Source organism: Myxocyprinus asiaticus, chromosome 1 (genome assembly GCF_019703515.2).
Source record: "Myxocyprinus asiaticus isolate MX2 ecotype Aquarium Trade chromosome 1, UBuf_Myxa_2, whole genome shotgun sequence".
In the NCBI taxonomy this organism is placed as follows: Eukaryota; Metazoa; Chordata; class Actinopteri; order Cypriniformes; family Catostomidae; genus Myxocyprinus; species Myxocyprinus asiaticus.
The window spans coordinates 13,258,866-13,277,978 of record NC_059344.1 but is presented as its reverse complement, the minus strand read 5'-3'; the positions used below and the strand labels follow the sequence as shown (position 1 = coordinate 13,277,978).

Here is a 19,113-nt window from a genome sequence, read left to right as displayed (position 1 = left end):
GTGTTGTTGTTTACAAATAATATATAATGTATATAATATTTGCATTTCTGGATATTCAAACTTGGCCCAACTTGCAGTTACGACATGTGATAACCAATCACTGGCATCACTGATGTGCAACATAATTTTGTGATATATTTACTGTACACATACTCAAACATGAATGACATTTGAGAGATACAGCAGAGGAAAAAATTTCACCAAATAAGTTTCCATTTTGGTCTGTTACTCACAACTTTTATGATCCTTATTTGGTGAATAATATATTATTATTATTATTATTATTATTATTATTTTTATGTTTTGGAAGCTGTATTGGGATGACATGAGGGTGAGTAAATGATGACAGTTGTCTTTCTTGGTGTTATAATTGGGTTTATAATTATAGCAGAAAATAGTCTGACAGTGGATAACAACATCTGAAATGTCTCGAAACTTGACTAATTATCTAAAAATGCACTTTTACTTGTAAATGTTCTTGTACCATGCTAAAAAGAATACATTTGCTGCTTTAACTGTGGCTATGGCTGACAGACCAAATGATAGACCCTTTTTCAAAACAAAAGACAGAAGGAGGTTCTTTACTGCACACATGGGACTCTTATGTAATAATGTAAAAAAAAGAAAAGACTTTAAAACAATACAAAACTTATTGATTATTAAAGCTTACCAAATCTTTAGGCCACTGAGATCATGTCTTACTCCTTTGTCCTTGTTTTAAGTCTTCCACTAGTAGAGCCAAATTGATTAAACAATAACGCATTAATTGTGCCTGCACTCAGCTTCGATTAGAGTGGCTTATTCTCAAATCTATTTCTTATTCACGTCAGTTCCACTTCATTCATCATGTCTGTGCCAGCATGAAATGGAGTCAATAGGACTGCTGGGTTTTGTTGAAGCCCTTCCAGCTCCACATGGAATTCTCAGCGTAATAACTATTCTCTCTGTTATGTACTGTTACATTGATCTTACTCCAGTTGGCAGAGGGCTGGTTGGAGGAATATACTGTATGATTGTCAACTTTTGCGTTAGGAATGAGCCAATTAGGTAATTTCCTGTATGAATACTGATCACTGCCTATAGTCAATATCTTTAAATTCCTTTCAAACAATCTTTAATGCTAATTTTTTTGTGACTATTTGTATTTGTATGTTTGGCTTTTTTACCACTTTTGTTGATAGTGATTGTCAAGAGAGGACAGAAAGTTATGGGGAGAAGAGGGCCAAATGAGATGGAGTTGGACTCGAACTTGTGTCACCAAATGAGCACCACAGCTCAGTGTGTCAGCATGGGAGCTAACTGGTAAGCCAATGCTCCAACATATATATATATATATATATATATATATATATATATATATATATATATATATATATATATATATATATTCTTCTTCAGTTTGTAAAATAATGTGTATTTGTAGGCATGTTTTTATTGTATTTGTGGGGTTTTAGACAGGATCAGAACATGGCGCAGGCTGAATTCAAACCTTTGTCTCTAAGTGCATGCACTATTCACTGTGATCAAAAAGGTGAAGAACCAGTAGGGGGCGATATGCATTAAGAAAGTGAATCACCAAAAACACAAGAAGAAGAATGTGAAAATTAAAGTTAAAGTGGAGGCTGACAGAACAGGGAGGAGAATTTATAGTAAAAATTGAATTAAATATTGATCTGTTTCTCACCCACACCAATCATATCACTTCAGAAGACATTGATTTAACCACTGGAGTCTTTTGGATTACTTTAATGCTGACTTGTGTGATTTTTGGAGCTTCAAAATATTGGCCCCCATTCACTTGCATTGTATGGAACAAAAGAGCTGAGAAATTCTTCTAAAAATCTTCATTTTTGTTCTGCTGAAGAAAAAAGTCACACACATCTGGGATGGCATAAGGATGAGTAAATGATGAGAGATTTTTCATTTTTGGGTAAACTTTAAGTAGGGTGCAAATTCCAGTCACTGGTTTAACCCCTAAAAACTAATCTTTGTTAATCAAAATTACATATTTAAAAGTGTTTTTTTCCATGAAAATAATCCCTTCATACCTTAAAATGGCTACGATATAACTCTACACCATTGCCTCATTTAGTATGCGCATATCTATGAATATGCAAGTTAGTCCCCACCTCCATCTCCACTCACCCCTGCACCGCTCGCCTGCAGCTCGGGCTTGCTGTGTTCCCAGGATAAATTGATGGAACCGCGTTGTGCTTCAATATAATATTAGTGGCAAAACCCATCTGTTTTTGGGTAAAATTTTCAAAACAGTTCTCTGGAATATGACTACTGCAAACCCAAGTTTTTTGCTGGGACATTACAATATTTCCAAATAAACTGTACCCATTTACCTCGGAATGCTAACCATTTGTCCTTTCGCAACTTTGCATCTGAAAACATGTCTTGCAAAATACCGATACGTTGCTATACCTGGCTTCTCCTGATACCCTTTGCTTCGCCGTAGCTTATGCTATTGATATGGAAAGCCCCAACCCGCAAGTTGACGGGATTGGTTCCTTAGGTTTGTGATGTTTGAAACCCTGGCTGTCTGAATCTGTGTTTTTGAGATTGTCTTTGGTACACTGCAGTTCCAAGGCAAAGCAATGCTCAGCCATGTCATTGACTGCTGATTTCACTCATGGTATGTCTTCCAACATATAAAAAACACCATATGGACATGTAAACAAGGTTAAAAACTTGAATCCGACTGGGATGTACTAAAATAAAATGCAGTATTACACATTGCAAACACTCCTCACTTCAGTTCATTGCAGTATCCTGCTGTGAAAACATCTATTTATATTACAAGCTATTTTTTTGAATGAATAAATATTCAAAATGAATCAAATTGTTTATATTGACAAAAAAGGCCTCCAAATGCATAGCTAAATAAAAAGATTAATACATTCAGTTAACTCATAATCAGATGTTTTGTTTTTTTCTTCTGTTTTGACTGTTAGCGATTTTGTATTTTTTGGAATAGCAAGCATAAAAAGACCCTACTACCTATAACTGAAATAAGTTTCCTAAGAAATAACATGTCTCTGTGTCCCTGAAATAAATAAATAAATAAATATTTTTTTTTCTTCTGCTCTAAGCTCTCACATTATGTCATGGTATATAGCCAGCATAAATAGTTAAAATTCTATTGGAGATACCTGATGATGTGTTGTTAACTGCTAATTTAAACAACCTGGCTAACAGTGATTTTAAAGTAATAAGTGACTTAAAGGTGGAACACACACATATTGGCCTCTAACTTAGTTAAAATTACTTTCAAATTACTTTAAGACTGACAAGTAAATTGATTAAGCAATCATTTAAAACACTATCCACTGTATCACCTAGGGCTTTGTGGTTAAGCCTGGAGCAATTAGCCTGGCATGGTGAAAACCCATTAAAAAGTAAAAGAAAGAAAGTGAAAAGGAATAATCTCTTTGGTGACTGTCCACATTTCCATAACCTGTCAGCCTGGTGTGGGTTTCAGGGAAGAGGGGATGTGTTTGTTTTCTATCGGCAGTTTGTTAACAGGATTACTGGCTAGTCTGTGGTTCTGGGATAGAGGGGGATATTGGATTATGGGTATGAAGAGCAAAACAGCATGGTGGGGAATGGATTACAGCCCCACTAGAGCAATTCCCTGGGCATAGATGCTTTTATACTTATTAAAAGGGGAAGTAGATTCATGCATACAGGACTGATAACAGATTTCTCCTGCTATTAAAAACTTGTTAAAGATTTCAGAAAGAAAACTAAATTTGACGTTCACCATCATTGGTGATTTATTTATAGAGGGTGCCAATTTGTGACAAATAAAGAAGTGACAGTGTGACCAGTAAATTGCACTTGTTTATGGCATGTAATCAGCTATTTGAGGTGACAAAAAAAAAGGTTTGTTTGCTTGGTGTGAAAGTGTTTTTTCTACTTTGCGAGTGCACCAGCAAACAGCACCCTGCTTGAAAAGTTAGTCTAGGCTATGGCTCATGCAACTCTGGAACCTGGTCTGATTGAAACATGTTACTATACCTACATTTTTGCTAAATTATTTTTACATGACTTGTTATACATATCACAGCAGTTTCCTGGTGATATTAATACTGCAGGAGTTAAAACAACAATGATTTTTTGTCATGGTACGTGGTGGTAAGAGAAGGACCCAAATGCAGATTGGCAACAAACGTAACCAAAAGATCTCATGATGGAGAAAAAAGAAAAACAAAACTGAACTAGAATAAAACAAGAAGTTCTTGAACTTGACAGGGAAGGCAGACAGAAAACACGAGCAGACAACAACAGGAGCAAATGAAACAATCCAGCACAGGACAGCATACAAGAGGAGCTAATATAGGGAGAGAAATCAAATGGGTTAACAAGGAAGGCAGGTGAAACAAATGAACTAATAAGCAGACAAGGAGGCGTGGTATGATGCAAGACTGAGAGACACGTGGCAATACAGAACCAAAACAAAGCCACGTGCTCTCACAGACACAAACATACAAATTACATGAACGCATATCACCAGAAACTACAAGGTAACATGCGCTCATGCCAAATGACAGACGAGACAAGTGAATGCATGGCAACGGCAACAAAGCAATGCCATGCACTCTCATACTAGACAAAACCTGAACGTATACCATGAAGAAAATAAACAGGCACCGAAGACAGAAGTGGCCGAACCCCAGCACAACATGAAAACGGTTCACAACCCAGACACGCACCGCAAAGTGAGCGCACCTGAGGTCGTGAGAGACAGACACAAACAATTGAAACAAGTGCATGCCACAAGGATGGAATAAGAGCAATACACTCATGCCAATAAACAAGACAAGAGAATGCATGACAATGCCAATAAGGCAAGCCATGCATTCTCACACAAGACACAGACTATACAAGACACTAAACATGAGTGTCAGAGTTCAGCCACAAAGACAATAAAAACACAACCAACAGAAGTGGCTGAACCCTGACACTTTTATTCCCTTTCACACAAATCTCAAGTAAAACTACAGATTATCAGTTCATAAACACTTTTCAACCTGTTCCTCACACAATGCTGCCTTATGACATCAAAACACTATTGCGCATGACTTGTAAGACGATACATTTTATGTTTGCATTACATTACCAACTACATTTACAGGCCTCAAGTGTGACCAGATTGCACAGTAATTCGACTGATTGAGCGTTGCACTTGCAAAGTAAAAGACCCTGATACAAGTCCCGAAGAGCATTTTAGGCTACGTTTACACGACAACAATGTACTAAAAACGGAAAAAATGTTCCTTTGCGTTTTTGAAAACTTTCGCATACAGACAACAACGTTGTCAAAATGATCCCCGTTCACACGGATCCGCGAAAACAACTAAAAACGCTGTATTATGCATGCCAGGTCAGTAGTTGGCGATGTCACTTTGTAAAGAAACACTACACGCCTGCGCACATAAGCATTCTTCCACAGAGTGGTGAATACAAACAATGAAGATGGCGAAAGCATTGAGCACTTTTGTCTGGACGGACGATGAGTTTGCTTTATTACTACAATTACTTTGCTGGAGAAGCGTCAATAAACTCAAAATCTTGAGCAGCACAAACACAGTCCTGTAGTCCGCCATTGTAGTTTTGAATGTCTCAAGCGTTGTTTTGAAGTACTCGCGTGCATGCCTATAGACTGAACTCTCAAGATTATTCAATAAACTCTGCTCATTTTTACCATCACTTCATCTCCTCCCTTCTTCTGTATTCCCCCTGCTGACTCTTGGGCTGGTAGGAGAGTAAGTTAACATAACAAGCTGTTGATGTTGACTGGTTTTGGATATCAGACAGAACTATGATATATGGATATCTTCTGACAGAGAGAGAGAGGTCTTGTGTACACTGGATCTAACATGCATTTTCACTGCCTCATGTTTTCATATTCTAAGCATATCATTGAATACTGTACATGGCATCACATCTCTGTCTATAGGCTATATACATAAGCGGTGGGTAAATGAATTGCAGGGTAAAGGTACATCAAATAAAATTAAGTAAATAAATAAATAACATTTAAAATACAAATACAATTTTCCCATCTGAATCCATACATTAATTTCAAGATTCTGCCTACTGTACAATGTTCACACTCCATACAAAACACTCCAAATGAATAAATTGTTGATTATTGTTATTTGCACAGACACCAGTATTCATACTGATAATCATACATCTCAAATTGATGCCTATCAATCCATTATTCTTTATATAACACGTAATTCGCGTGCGCATGACGTCATCGTTTTCACAAATTCGCGTTTTTGTCTGTTTACATGGAGACGATAATGGCATCGTTTTCAAAAACTTGCACTTTGAAACCTGTTTTCAAAAGTTTGCGTTTTCAGGCCCCAAAATGCCTTTGTCAAGTAAACGAACAGCCAAAATGCAAAAAAACGTTTTCCGTTTTTAGTTGAAAACGTTGTCGTGTAAACGGCCCCTTAGTCGACACATGAGCCGAAAGTGTTATAGAAGCACCACAAAATTACGTGGTTTCTTAAACAATTGCGTTTTTCATCTCGCATTTTCTTTTTATGATACTATAGGTTAGTTTGGCAGCGGGGGCGTGGTCAAGCATCTCTCCGGAGAGAGAGAAAGCGGTAAGGGCGCTTACACCTGAGTTAAATTATGTCTAACACCTGTCTCTAATTTCAGTGAGCATGGGGAGAGCGGCATAAATAGAGCCACACAGCAGTTAGACAAGAGAGAGAGAGCCTGGGCATGGACTATGAAGCCAGAAGTTATTATGATTACAAATTTGGGAGTTTATTTTGTAAGCTAGTTTGTGGATGTTTTTAGACTGTGTTTTCCAACAACGCAAAGCCCTGAGAGTGTGTTTGTGCTGCAGTGAGGAAAATAAAAACGCCTACCTGAACCAGGAAATCTGCTTCTCGCCTCCTCCTTCCACTGAGAAGTGTTACACTGGTGCCGAAACCTGGGAATTAAAGTTTGGTTGAAGATGGATAGAAGTCGCCCCGTAGAGTCCTCCCAGTCGGCAGAGATCCTCCAAGCCCTCGCTGGCCTACATCGGAGCCACCAGCAATCCCTGCTTGAGCTCCAGCAAGATCAAGACCGCCAGTTTGTGGAGCTCATTTGTGCTCAAGCAGAGGACCGACTGGAGCCTTCTCAGCCAGGAGGCATCCGCAGCCACGACCCCGGACACCCACACGCCGTTACTCCCGCCTGCGTTATAAAAGATGATGACCCAGAGGCATTCCTGGATCTCTTTGAATGCACCGCCGAGATCTGGGGCTGGCCGCTCGACCAGTGGGCGGCCCGACTCATACCACTACTGTCCGGGGAAGCCCAACTCGCGGCTCAACAACTACCAGCGATGAGCCTCCTGGCCTACGGAGATCTAAAGAGAGCCATCTTGCAACGGGTTGGTCGTACTCCGGAGGGAAGTTGTCAACTCTTCCGGAGCTTGAAGTTGGAGAGCTCCGACCACCCGTTTGCCTTCGCCCAGCGGCTCCGTGACGCCTGCCGAAGATGGCTGCTAGCGGGGGACCGCGACATCGATGGAATTATCGATCAGGTGGTACTGGAGCAATTATTACATCAACTGCCAAAAGGGACGGCGGAGTGGGTCCAGTGCCACCGCCCGGCGTCGCTGGAGGAAGCTATCCGGCTTGCAGAGGACCACATGGCGGCGATCCCGAGGGCGGAAGAGCCCTCCCTCTCTCTCTCTCTCTTCCCCCGTCTCATTCCCCTCCCCTATCTCCTCTCGTTCTGCTCTCTCTCCAGGTCCCCTTCCTGCCCCACGCAGATGAGGAGGACTTCAGCCACGGAGACCAGTTCCCTGGGTGTGGGAGGCGACACCTTCCCCTATTCCAATGCCCCGCCGCCCTCCCTCTCAGGGGGGGGCGCCTGCCGACACAAGTGCGGGCATAGCGCCTGGGCCGGCCTGCTGGAGATGCGGAGACCTGGGCCACTTCCGAGATCAGTGCCCTCTGATGGAGCTGGGAACGGTGGTGCGGGTCTCTGACCTCCCACAGGCTGCCCCCGACCGGGCCGGAGCATACCGGATACCGGTAAGTGTCAAGGGGGGTACTCACCAAGCGTTGGTGGACACCGGTGTAATCAAACCACTATCCACCAACGCTTGGTTCAACCCAAGGCTTTGGTCACAACTAAAACGGTGAAGGTGAAATGTGTACATGGGGATATTCACAAGTATCCGATGGTGACCCTGACGATTAAATTCCGGGGGAAAAAGCATAGAGTGGAGGCCGCGGTTAGTTCCCGCCTCACACATCCGCTGATTTTGGGGACTGATTGGCCTGATCTTAGAGTTTTATTAAAGGGAATTTGCGCGGATGGGTCCTGTATGAAGTTAGGGAGATGTGCAATGTGCGATGCTCTGGTAGGGGAGGCGGAGCCGGGGCCGTCCTCGACAGCTCCATGTCATAATGACGAGAGAGGGGGACAGGCTGCAGCCCCTCCCCTTCTCAGGGAATTCCCTGAGGGGGATTTCCCTTTGGAGCAGTCACGAGACGAAACCCTCAAACACGCCTTTGACCAAGTGAGAGTCATCGATGGTCAATGACTCCAGCCTGACATCGCCCTTTCATACCCCTATTTTGCAATTATAAATGAGCGGTTGTATAGAGTGACACAGGACACTCAGACCAAAGAGGATACAACCCAACTTTTGATTCCAAGGAGCCGTCGGGAAATGGTATTCCAGGCGGCTCATTATAATCCCATGGCAGTTCACTTAGGAGAAAGGAAGACACTAAACCATCTAATAGCCCGTTTCTATTGGCCGGGCATTGGCGGCGATGTCCGCAGGTGGTGTGCGGCATGCCGCGAATGCCAGCTGGTCAACCCACCGGCCACCCCAAAAGCGCCATTGTGCCCTCTCCCTCTGATCGAGGTCCCCTTTGAGAGAACTGGAATGGACCTCTTCGGGCCATTAGAATGGTCAGCACGCGGACATCGCTTTGTATTGGTCCTAGTGGACTATGCAACGCTATATCCGGAAGCAGTGCCTCTTCGCAACATCTCAGCACGCAGTGTTGCGGAGGCACTCTTCAAAATAATCTCCCGGGTGGGGATTCCGAAAGAAATCCTCACCGATCAAGGCACAACGTTTATGTCACGGACACTACGCGAACTGTACGAATTGTTAAATATTAAATCGATTCGCACCAGCGTATACCATCCTCAAACGGATGGCCTGGTGGAACGATTTAATAAAACCCTCAAAAACATGATTCGTAAGTTCGTGCACGACGATGCTAGAAATTGGGATAAATGGCTCGACCCCCTGTTATTTGCAGTACGAGAGGTTCCACAAGCCTCCACTGGCTTCTCCCCATTCGAGCTGCTGTATGGGCGACGCCCACGCGGTGTGCTTGATGTATTGCGAGAGGCCTGGGAGGAGGGACCTTCAAACAGTAAAAATGAAATTCAGTACGTTCTTGATCTTAGAGCAAAACTCCACACTTTGGGGCAGCTAACACAAGAGAATTTGCTCCAAGCTCAAGAACGACAGCGCCGACTGTATGACAGGGGAACTCAGCTAAGGGAATTTGCACCAGGAGATAAAGTGCTTGTATTGTTTCCCACATCGAGCTCTAAATTACTCGCCAAGTGGCAAGGACCCTTTGAGGTCACATGACGAGTGGGAGATCTTGATTATGAGGTTAAACGAACCGATAGAGGGGGCGCACGTCAAATATACCACCTCAATCTCCTGAAATTGTGGAGGGAGGCGGTTCCGTGACGTTGGCTACGGTAGTTCCCGAGAAGGCGGAGCTCGGACCGGAGGTGAGTTCAAAACATAATCAGTTCACCCCGGTCATTTGCGGAGACCACCTCTCACCGAGCCAACTCACGGAGGTTGCTAGGTTGCAACAGGACTTTGCAGATGTGTTCTCCCCTCTACCGGGATGTACAAACCTCATCCATCACTACATCGAGACCGAGCCGGGGGTCGTGGTACATAGCCGCCCCTATCGACTACCCGAACACAAGAAGAAAATCGTTCAGGAAGAATTGGATGTGATGCTTGATATGGGGGTAACAGAAGAATCCCACAGTGATTGGTCCAGCCCAGTTGTTCTAGTGCCTAAGAGCGACGGGTCTGTACGATTCTGTGTGGATTATAGAAAAGTCAACGCGGTGTCTAAATTTGATGCATATCCAATGCCTCGCGTTGATGAGTTGCTCGATCGGTTGGGCACTGCTCGTTTTTATTCGACATTGGATTTGACAAAGGGTTATTGGCAGATCCCCTTGACACCAATTTCCCATGAGAAAACCGCCTTCTCCACACCGTTTGGATTACACCAATTTGTGACACTTCCGTTCGGCTTGTTTGGGGCCCCAGCTATGTTTCAGCGTCTCATGGACCGAATCCTCAGACCGCATTCAGCTTACGCCGCTGCCTATTTAGATGACATCATCATTTATAGCAATGATTGGCAGCGGCATATGCAACATCTGAGGGCGGTTCTGAGATTGCTGCGCCTAGCGGGACTCACAGTGAACCTGAGGTCGTGATTGGACGGGTGGAGGTACGGTATCTGGGGTTCCACTTGGGCCACGGGCAGGTGCGTCCCCAAACTGACAAGACAGCGGCGATTGCGAACTGCCCAAGACCCAAGACCAAAAAGGGGGTGAGACAGTTCCTGGGGCTGGCTGGCTATTATAGAAGGTTCGTACCTAATTATTCGGACGTTACCAGCCCGCTGACTGATCTCACTAAAAAAGGAGCTCCAGACCCGGTCCAGTGGACGGAGCAGTGTCAACAGGCATTCACGCAAGTTAAAGCCGCACTTTGCGGGGGGCCGCTTTTACATTCACCTAACTTCTCTCTCCCTTTGATTTTACAGACAGATGCTTCAGACAGGGGGCTGGGGGCCGTACTCTCGCAGGTGGTGGAGGGGGAGGAGCGCCCAGTGCTGTACATTAGCCGTTAGCTCTCGTTAAGGGAAACTAAGTACAGCACCGTGGAAAAGGAGTGTCTTGCCATCAAGTGGGCGGTCCTCACTCTCTGATACTACCTGCTGGGGCGGGCCTTCACCCTCTGTTCCAATCACGCCCCACTCCAATGGCTCCACCGCATGAAAGATACCAATGCCCGGATCACCCGTTGGTATCTGGCTCTTCAGCCGTTTAAGTTCAAGGTGGTCCACAGACCGGGGGCGCAGATGGCTGTCGCCGACTTCCTTTCCAGGAATGGGGGGGGGGAGTGGTAGGCAGGCCGGATGCAGCCCCAGCCTGAGTCGGGCGGTGGGGATATGTGGCAGCGGGGGCATAGTCAAGCATCTCTCTGGAGAGAGAGAAAGCGGTAAGGGCGCTTGCACCTGAGTTAAATTATGTCTAACACCGGTCTCTACTTTCAGTGAGCATGGGGAGAGCGGCATAAATAGAGCCACACAGCAGTTAGACGAGAGAGAGAGCCTGGGCACGGACTATGAAGCCAGAAGTTATTATGATTACAAATTTGAGAGTTTATTTTTGTAAGCTAGTTTGTGGATGTTTTTAGACTGTGTTTTCCAACAACGTAAAGCCCTGAGAGTGTGTTTGTGCTGCAGTGAGGAAAATAAAAACGCCTGCCTGAACCAGGAAATCTGCTTCTCGCCTCCTCCTTCCACTGAGAAGTGTTACAGTTAGGTTTAGGATTAAGATTTTAGGGTAGGGAGGTAGGTTTTGTTGAAAACTGGATAAAGCATTAACCTCTAAAAAAAAAACTCATCTGTTTGGGAGAAAAGATTTAACTAGCTTTTAACGTCACTCAGTGGACATTTCACCTCTAAACTGCCAATCTAAATGTAAGGAGCCATGAAATATAATTTTCAAAAATTTTGCCACAGGTAAATTTCATGAGATAAGTCTCGAATTTCGATGCGGTTCACAATTAGTATGAAAGCAATTGGGCCTAACATGGAAGTGAACCGCTATTGATGATGTATAATTTTCATCTTTGCATGCTACCTGTCACACTTTTTTACAAATGCATTTTTCATAGCTGCTCATTTTTGAATAAATTGCTTTCAGATCGCAGCTCGCATTCCTCACATTTCTTGTGCTGCATCTGCGGCAGACAAACACAAGTGCGTATTTTAAGGGAAAAATACTCACAGTGGTACTCACATTGATGACGAAAACCTACCATGTCTGGGTACCAGATATTACAATGTGAAAAGAGACCTGCAGGGGGAGGTGGGTGGAATCAAACTCAGGTTCAGACCATGCAATCGAACCAAGCGTGAAAACTGTCCGAGACAATCCACAGGGCATTCATAGGATTAAGCCCATGCTGTCATTTTCCATAAAGTCTTGTATGACATTCAGATTTTTTTATTTTTATCCATCAACAGTTCTAAGCAGGGTTATTAGAAACATCTCATGCAAAAAATGAGCTATTACGTGACAGGAAGTCGGTGTGCCACTTATAATGTCTGACAAAGGTGATTGAATTGGTCTTGTATGAATATACCTCAGTCTTTCTTTCACTTATCATGCTCCATTCCTATGGCCACAAGCTTGAACCCCAGAGGACAGCAAACGTCAATATGACTCTGTATGCCATGTCTGGATTACGTGCTTGGCGGGATCTGCTATTTATAATCACTTGACACAGTGAACGTGTCCAATGTGATAATAATTTCGTTATCACTCAGTTTTATCAATATTGCAGACTGAGTGTTTGTGTGCTTGGCAAAGATGTTCCTTCAGTGCTTGATGGGCTTGAACACAATCAAGGTGTCTCTGCAGAATATTTGGTTGTCTGTTACATCAATGTTGCTTGAACATTCTAGGCAACTAAATACTGTAGCTCGCTGGGTGAATCTCACATAGAAATGTCCAGGTCATATTTCATTCCAACATCAAAAGATAAAAAGTTACATTTTGCATAAAGAAAATGAAGTCGGTTGATTCTTGACATTAAAATTCTTGTGAACTTTGACAAGTGCCGTTTTCTTTGGTGTGTTGATGTATTTCCTACTGAAACAGGGAGATGCTGTGGGACATGTCAAAGGGCTTGTCCCTTAAAAAAAAAAAAAAGCAAATAGGCTGTAGTTTAAATCGCAGCCTGGCAAAGCAACACACATACCCCTTTTCCACCCAGATTGTACTATTTCTCAAACTGAGAACCGATCTCAATACAGCCCGCTTTTCCACTGATCGTAATTCGGTTCGAACAATGATGTATCTGACCACAATACTACATAACCAGCCCACAAACAAACACAGCGCATCACAGTGTTTTACAAGTACTATGACCTGCTTTTTATGCAACCGTCAAAAGTTATAACAAATAAAATTCATATAAATCATTTCACACATATGACATTTGTGAATAATGTTTTATTTTAGACGGACACGGAAAATAAAGAGGCTGGTCCAAGTCCAATGCAGATGAATGAGAAACAAGCAAGGAAAAGATCACAATACTGTATATCCTGTAAATGTTTTGAATTACAATACACTAAACATAAATAAAAAAGAACATTTACCCGCTCTCTATATTCCAAGAAACCTCAGAAAAACACCTGCATCAAAATTATGAAGAAACTCCAGCAACTTTCTCCACCCCTAAATCCCAAATTCCATTCAGAAGTAATCATCCCTATGCCCTATTCTCTTCAAATGGCACATTTCCACTGCACGTTATGGTTCGACTCGACTCGACTCTGCTCGCTTTACTTTTCTGAGCTTGTTTTTCCGCTGCCTCAATATGTGTGGGATTATAGGCTGATCATCATAGTTGCGCCGCCTCTAATGCCGTGACATCATCTTAAACGCGACACAAACATTACTGACCATAAACAATAACACGACCGCTTGCTGTTAGCTACTAGCTCATTGTGCTGCATAAAGCAGTTATACATGGTGATTTTACACAAGTTTTGTTGTTTTATAAGCCTGGTTGTTTTAGAAGCAAGCTTTCCAGTAGCTGGTCAACTAAATAAAGTGAAGCTTTCAAGCAGAATATAGAGTTAACGTAACAAAACGTACCATCCTCCATCATGGACTCAACGGCGTGGCCGCGTCCAGGGCACTCTCCCTCCCATTGCTCGCCGGTCTATTGCCATATATAGCGTCCATTTGGTTGAACCACTTCCACATTCTTTTGTTTGAACCACTCCGGCTGTTGTGGTCCTTGATGGTTCTGTAGTCCCATTTTTTTTTTTTTTTTCTACACTGTTGGTAAATCCGGTGGTAGCCGTGTGCGGCCAACAGCTGAGACACTTCCTGAAAGACTTTTTCGTTTCGCGTCATTTCGTTCGTCACTAACGAAAGGAATGTCTGCACCTCGTTTATTGACCACGGCATGGTTTTGCGCACAGCCATTTCTTTTTACAATTCGAAAGTCGCGTGAACAAATGATACTGCTATCGCTGTTGCTAACTTTAAAACTAGCGGGTTGATGTCCTGTGTCGCAAATCCAGTGACGCTGGTAGTGACGATTCTCTCTGACCAATCAGTGATCTGCAGGGTTTTGACATCACATTTATTATCGGCTCGGCTCGCTTGGAACCTCGACCGAGGTGGTACTAAAAAAAGCAGCAGAGCAGAGTCGAGTCGAGCTGTACCGTGCAGTGCAAAAGCCTGCCAATTTTAAATGCGTATATCTGATGAAAGCGAATTTTGTCAAAGTTTAGAAGTCATAAAGACAAACTTAAACCTAATAGTTATGGGCTAAAAGTAACAAAACTTTAATTTTGATTTCATGGGGTCTTTAAGCACATTTTCAACAATAATTCTCATTTTTGTAATGCAACAATTATACTGCAATAAAAACAATTTTTTTCTGAAAATTAAATTAAGATTAAGACATACGTAAATTAAATTCAGAATAAATAATACTACCATGATGTTTACTTACAATTGCGCTTTACAAATGTACAATTATCATCAACACAGAATATTTTTTTCTGCATTGCAGTCATGAGAATTAATTATTATTATTATTATTATTATTATTATTTTATTTTAATTTTTTTTCAGAAATTGCAATAGAATAAGTTGTAATTTATGTACTTAATTTTCAAGAAAATAATGACAAAATAAATAATTCTGAAAAAAGGGGTCATCTGGAACATGGATATGTTCTTGAATCACTTAAAACTACTTCACTACATCTTTTCATAGTGCAGTATTTACACTTTGCAATGTATCACTGTCCAACATAATCTCATGAACAGTATACCAGTACATACCCTTACCTCTGCTGCACATTGCACCTCCCACCCTCCACCCTATGCACATATCTGTGTATAGCAACTCTTTTATACATAAGTTATTCTGTCTGTGTCTTTCTATAAATATTCTATTTGATTATTCTGTGTCTAGCTAATGTATTTGTGTGTGTTCTGGAAACTTGTGTTTGGAAGCTTGGGATTGGGACTTAGTTTAGGTTCAGATGTGCAAATAGAAAGAAATGTACCTGCAATGACACTTAAAAAAATGTGTTTTGACAGAAATCTGTTGATTTAAAATGGAAACCCTTAAGTGATACTCACCCGATAGTAATCTGAGCTGTAGATGTCTCTGGACATCCCAAAGTCGCCGATCTTCACTAACAGGCCATTACCAACAAGGCAGTTGCGGGTGGCCAGATCACGATGTACAAAATGCTGAGAGGACAGGTAGACCATCCCTGCCGCTATCTGTGATGCAATATGAAGCATCTGAGAGAGACCGAGCTCCCCATTTGACTGCATCGGTTGGCCGTCAACGAGGATCATGGCGTCTGGACCATGGGCTCTGAAATGTCACAAAGTTGGGGAGACAAAATTGTTATAAAGTTGTGTTGGTTACACTTGTTAGGCTTGGCAGTAATTGTCCTTCACTTTTGAGCTATGTCCAGGTTTGCAAATACTTAAGTCAAGAGTCATGTTGAGGATTCGAGTCTGGAACATTTATTGTAGATCAATGTAAAAGGGCACAAGCTCAGAGTGCTCAAATGCCCTTCCTTATAGTCCCATAAAATAATTTACCCTCTAATCTTTTAATCCTGTAAAGCTGTCTAATTTGAAGTGAGAAAGTCAAGGCGAAGATATATGTGCTTTGACTTTAACTGTCTTGTGAAATAAAATCACCTATTCAGTTAACTTTGTTCATTGGCCTCTTCCTTCACTCAGCGAGAATTATTTTTGTTCAGTTGCAGAAGCATTTGCATAAGGTGGCTGTTCAGAAAGGCTTGATTGTAATTTTTGCATCTCTTCTGGTCAGTGGCTCTTCAATAATGTGTTGAAGAGCTCACAATCAGGGCTCTAACAATCTTTTCAGCAGCAGCGCTATTTTGATATAATATACACTGACTTGTCTGGTGTGCTTTACACTAGGTTCTCATTATATGCCTTTAATTCAGTGCTTGAAGTGGAAGAAAAAAGTGCAAGTACTCTCCTTTTTAGTATTAAACTTTATTTTTTTTATTTTTTTATTTTTACGAGCACTACAGAAAAGAATGGAGAATAAAAGCAATTTTCTGATGTATTTTCTTTGAAGGTTCTGTTTTCATCATTTTTTTGCCTCTTGTGAAAAAAGTTTGTGCATATGAGCTGACATCACTTCTGTTACAACTTTTTTTTTTTAAGTCTGTAGTTTTGACTGCATCCAGCAGCTAAGCAATTTGCATAAATATATTTGAGTGAATAAGTCACAATAAAATGTGCTCACCCAAAAGTTGCTGGTTCATGTTTTGGAGAAGAGTGAAACTGAACTATGTCCAGACAAGCTTAAACACGCACGCCCCTCCGGCACTGGACCACAGATAGCTTGACGAGCACCTATGCTGTTGTACATGTTGAGTGTTGTTAAACTCACCGCTGAGTTTTGCTCAGAGAGTGTCGGGATGTTTACCGCAATTTTATCAAAATCATTTGGACGTTCAGATAAAAGTGATTGGCGGGCCACATCAGATCTCTGACTTACATTAAATAAAGACATTACATCGTACTGGGAAACTCTGAGAAGTGGTGGTGCAAGAAAAGAAAAAGAAAAACTGCCGGTACTCTGTAGACTAAATTATAGAAGTGCAGGTACTGCGTACCACTCTGTACCGCCCCACTTCAAGCACTGCTATAATTCATCTTCATGAAGCTTAACTGAAGTCAGAATTCAAGAAATTCTTTGATGTCTGTGAATATCGACCAGACTTGAATCATTGCAGCTGAAATTTTTTTTGATTTCATCATCCACCTGCATTAGTGTAAGAAAAAATTATCCCAATTCACCAAATAATCATTTCTTATCTCCTACTGCAGATCATTACTTTGCTTTCAAAAGACAGTCATCTCACTCCAGAAGTTTATCTTCGCAATTCTCCCCAGCAAATCACAATTCACATGACCTTGATCTACCTTGCGACACAATGAAGTTCAACCATAAGCTGCCATTCGGTATCCTAGAAACTAGGACTGTGTCTCAAATTCTAGCGAGAGGATTGGGGGTTTGATTAGTTTATTATTATTATTATTATTTTTATTATTATTATTATTTAATTTCCATTTTGGACATGCGCCAGGTAATGGGATATGTAATAGACAGATATGGCTTAGAAGCGAACTTACTGTACCCATCTGGAGGTGAAAAAAACATGAAACAAGACAGTAAGAAGTAGGTATGCACTTTATGTCATTTTTTATTTAATTTTTTATGGATCTTAAAAAGCGTCAAGATGATTAAACTATTTGCAATTAATACCTTTCAGTCATGAATGGAAACATACTTTATGTAATTGACATTTGACAAATCACCATCTAGACATACATTTTTCACCAATCATGTTGCAATACATGTTAAGACTGCCTTATCCATGATGGATACATGAAATATGCTACAAATTTTGGCTAAAAATGAGGTATTGTAGGAGGTTGCATAATTTGAGACAGGCTTTGCACAGGGGATGCATCCGTGATGCCAGAAACAGTAACTGTAGCTCACTAATTTTTGAGGCAGAACTTAGCACTAGTCGATAACCAATATGGCTTTTTTTTTTCAATGGCCTATATCCATACTGAGAACTAGAGAACAGGGTGGCCAATGAATGGCCAATACAATGCGCTCTAGGCCAACACATAACGCATATCAGTTTAATGATTATTTTACACTATGTTTACTTAAAATTCACTGAAAAGTTTTATTTGGTATCCTTTGGCAAGGCTCTCAGTAGAGTTTGGAACTGACATAAGAGGGAGGTTACACTATTAATTGGTCAAGTGCACACGGCCGATGCTTATCTCAAAATGGCAAAATATCAGACAAATGGCCTAGTCGATATATAGATCTCTCACTACTTTAATAATTACTATACTAAACTCAATTGCTTAGTTATATAAAAACGTTTTTGTAGTAACTGTCATTTTAGACACAATATGGTTAGTTATTTTGTCTACTTTCACTCAACTAATATAAAATATTAAAATGAAATAACTTAAAACGAAGCCACAGCAGGATCAAACATTGTGTGTTAAACTGAATATCAGCCCTCTTGGTATGGCACTTGTCCAGTCAGATTGGGGATCTGTTATTTTAAGAGTTATTTTATGATTGATAAATGTAAAAAGATTTGGCTTGCTGGCTGCAATGGGATGAAACTCGACTCCAAGATCTAATAATTGGGGAGGTGAAGGGATTCAAGGATCGTCACCTGAGTGAAGCAGCAGTTTATTAAACCCTGGGTTTCAACAACAGGTTTGATGAGCATGCTTTTTCTGAACATTCATTTAGAACTCTTTACAATGTTAAAATGAAACACTACCTTAGAAACTTATTGAGATCTCCATGCTTCATGTATTCAAACACCATTATGAGAGGGTCGCCATCCACACAAACGCCATAAAACTTCACAATGTGCTCGTGTTGAAGGTTGGTGAGGAGTTCAGCCTCCCGTTGAAAATCTTTTCTGGCAGCCAGGGTTGGATCTTTGAGAGTCTGAGAGACAGATAGCACTTTCACTCTTAGAGGTGAACAGACAAGAACAAATGGATGCTGAAAAACTCTGTCCATTTATAGACAGTAAACATGAGTCTGCTTTTACATGCACCTTCAAACTGTGTTCAGGAATAGAGTATAAAATATATAGCCTCACCCAAGAGCATCTAGCATGGGTTCTCAACC

General features: G+C 41.5%; 1 protein-coding gene across 1 annotated transcript in view; it reads right to left on the bottom strand.

Annotated features, from left to right (window-relative positions):
* The window catches only part of LOC127444804 (NT-3 growth factor receptor-like), a 214,359-nt gene that overhangs the window by 3,754 nt on the left and 191,492 nt on the right, over positions 1–19,113 (bottom strand). Inside the window, exons 14-15 of the mRNA XM_051704347.1 lie at positions 18,755–18,927; positions 15,513–15,756 (exon numbers count right to left, since the gene is read on the bottom strand). Of these exons, the coding sequence (XP_051560307.1) occupies positions 15,513–15,756; positions 18,755–18,927 (417 nt within the window). The remainder of the gene's footprint in view (positions 1–15,512; positions 15,757–18,754; positions 18,928–19,113) is intronic.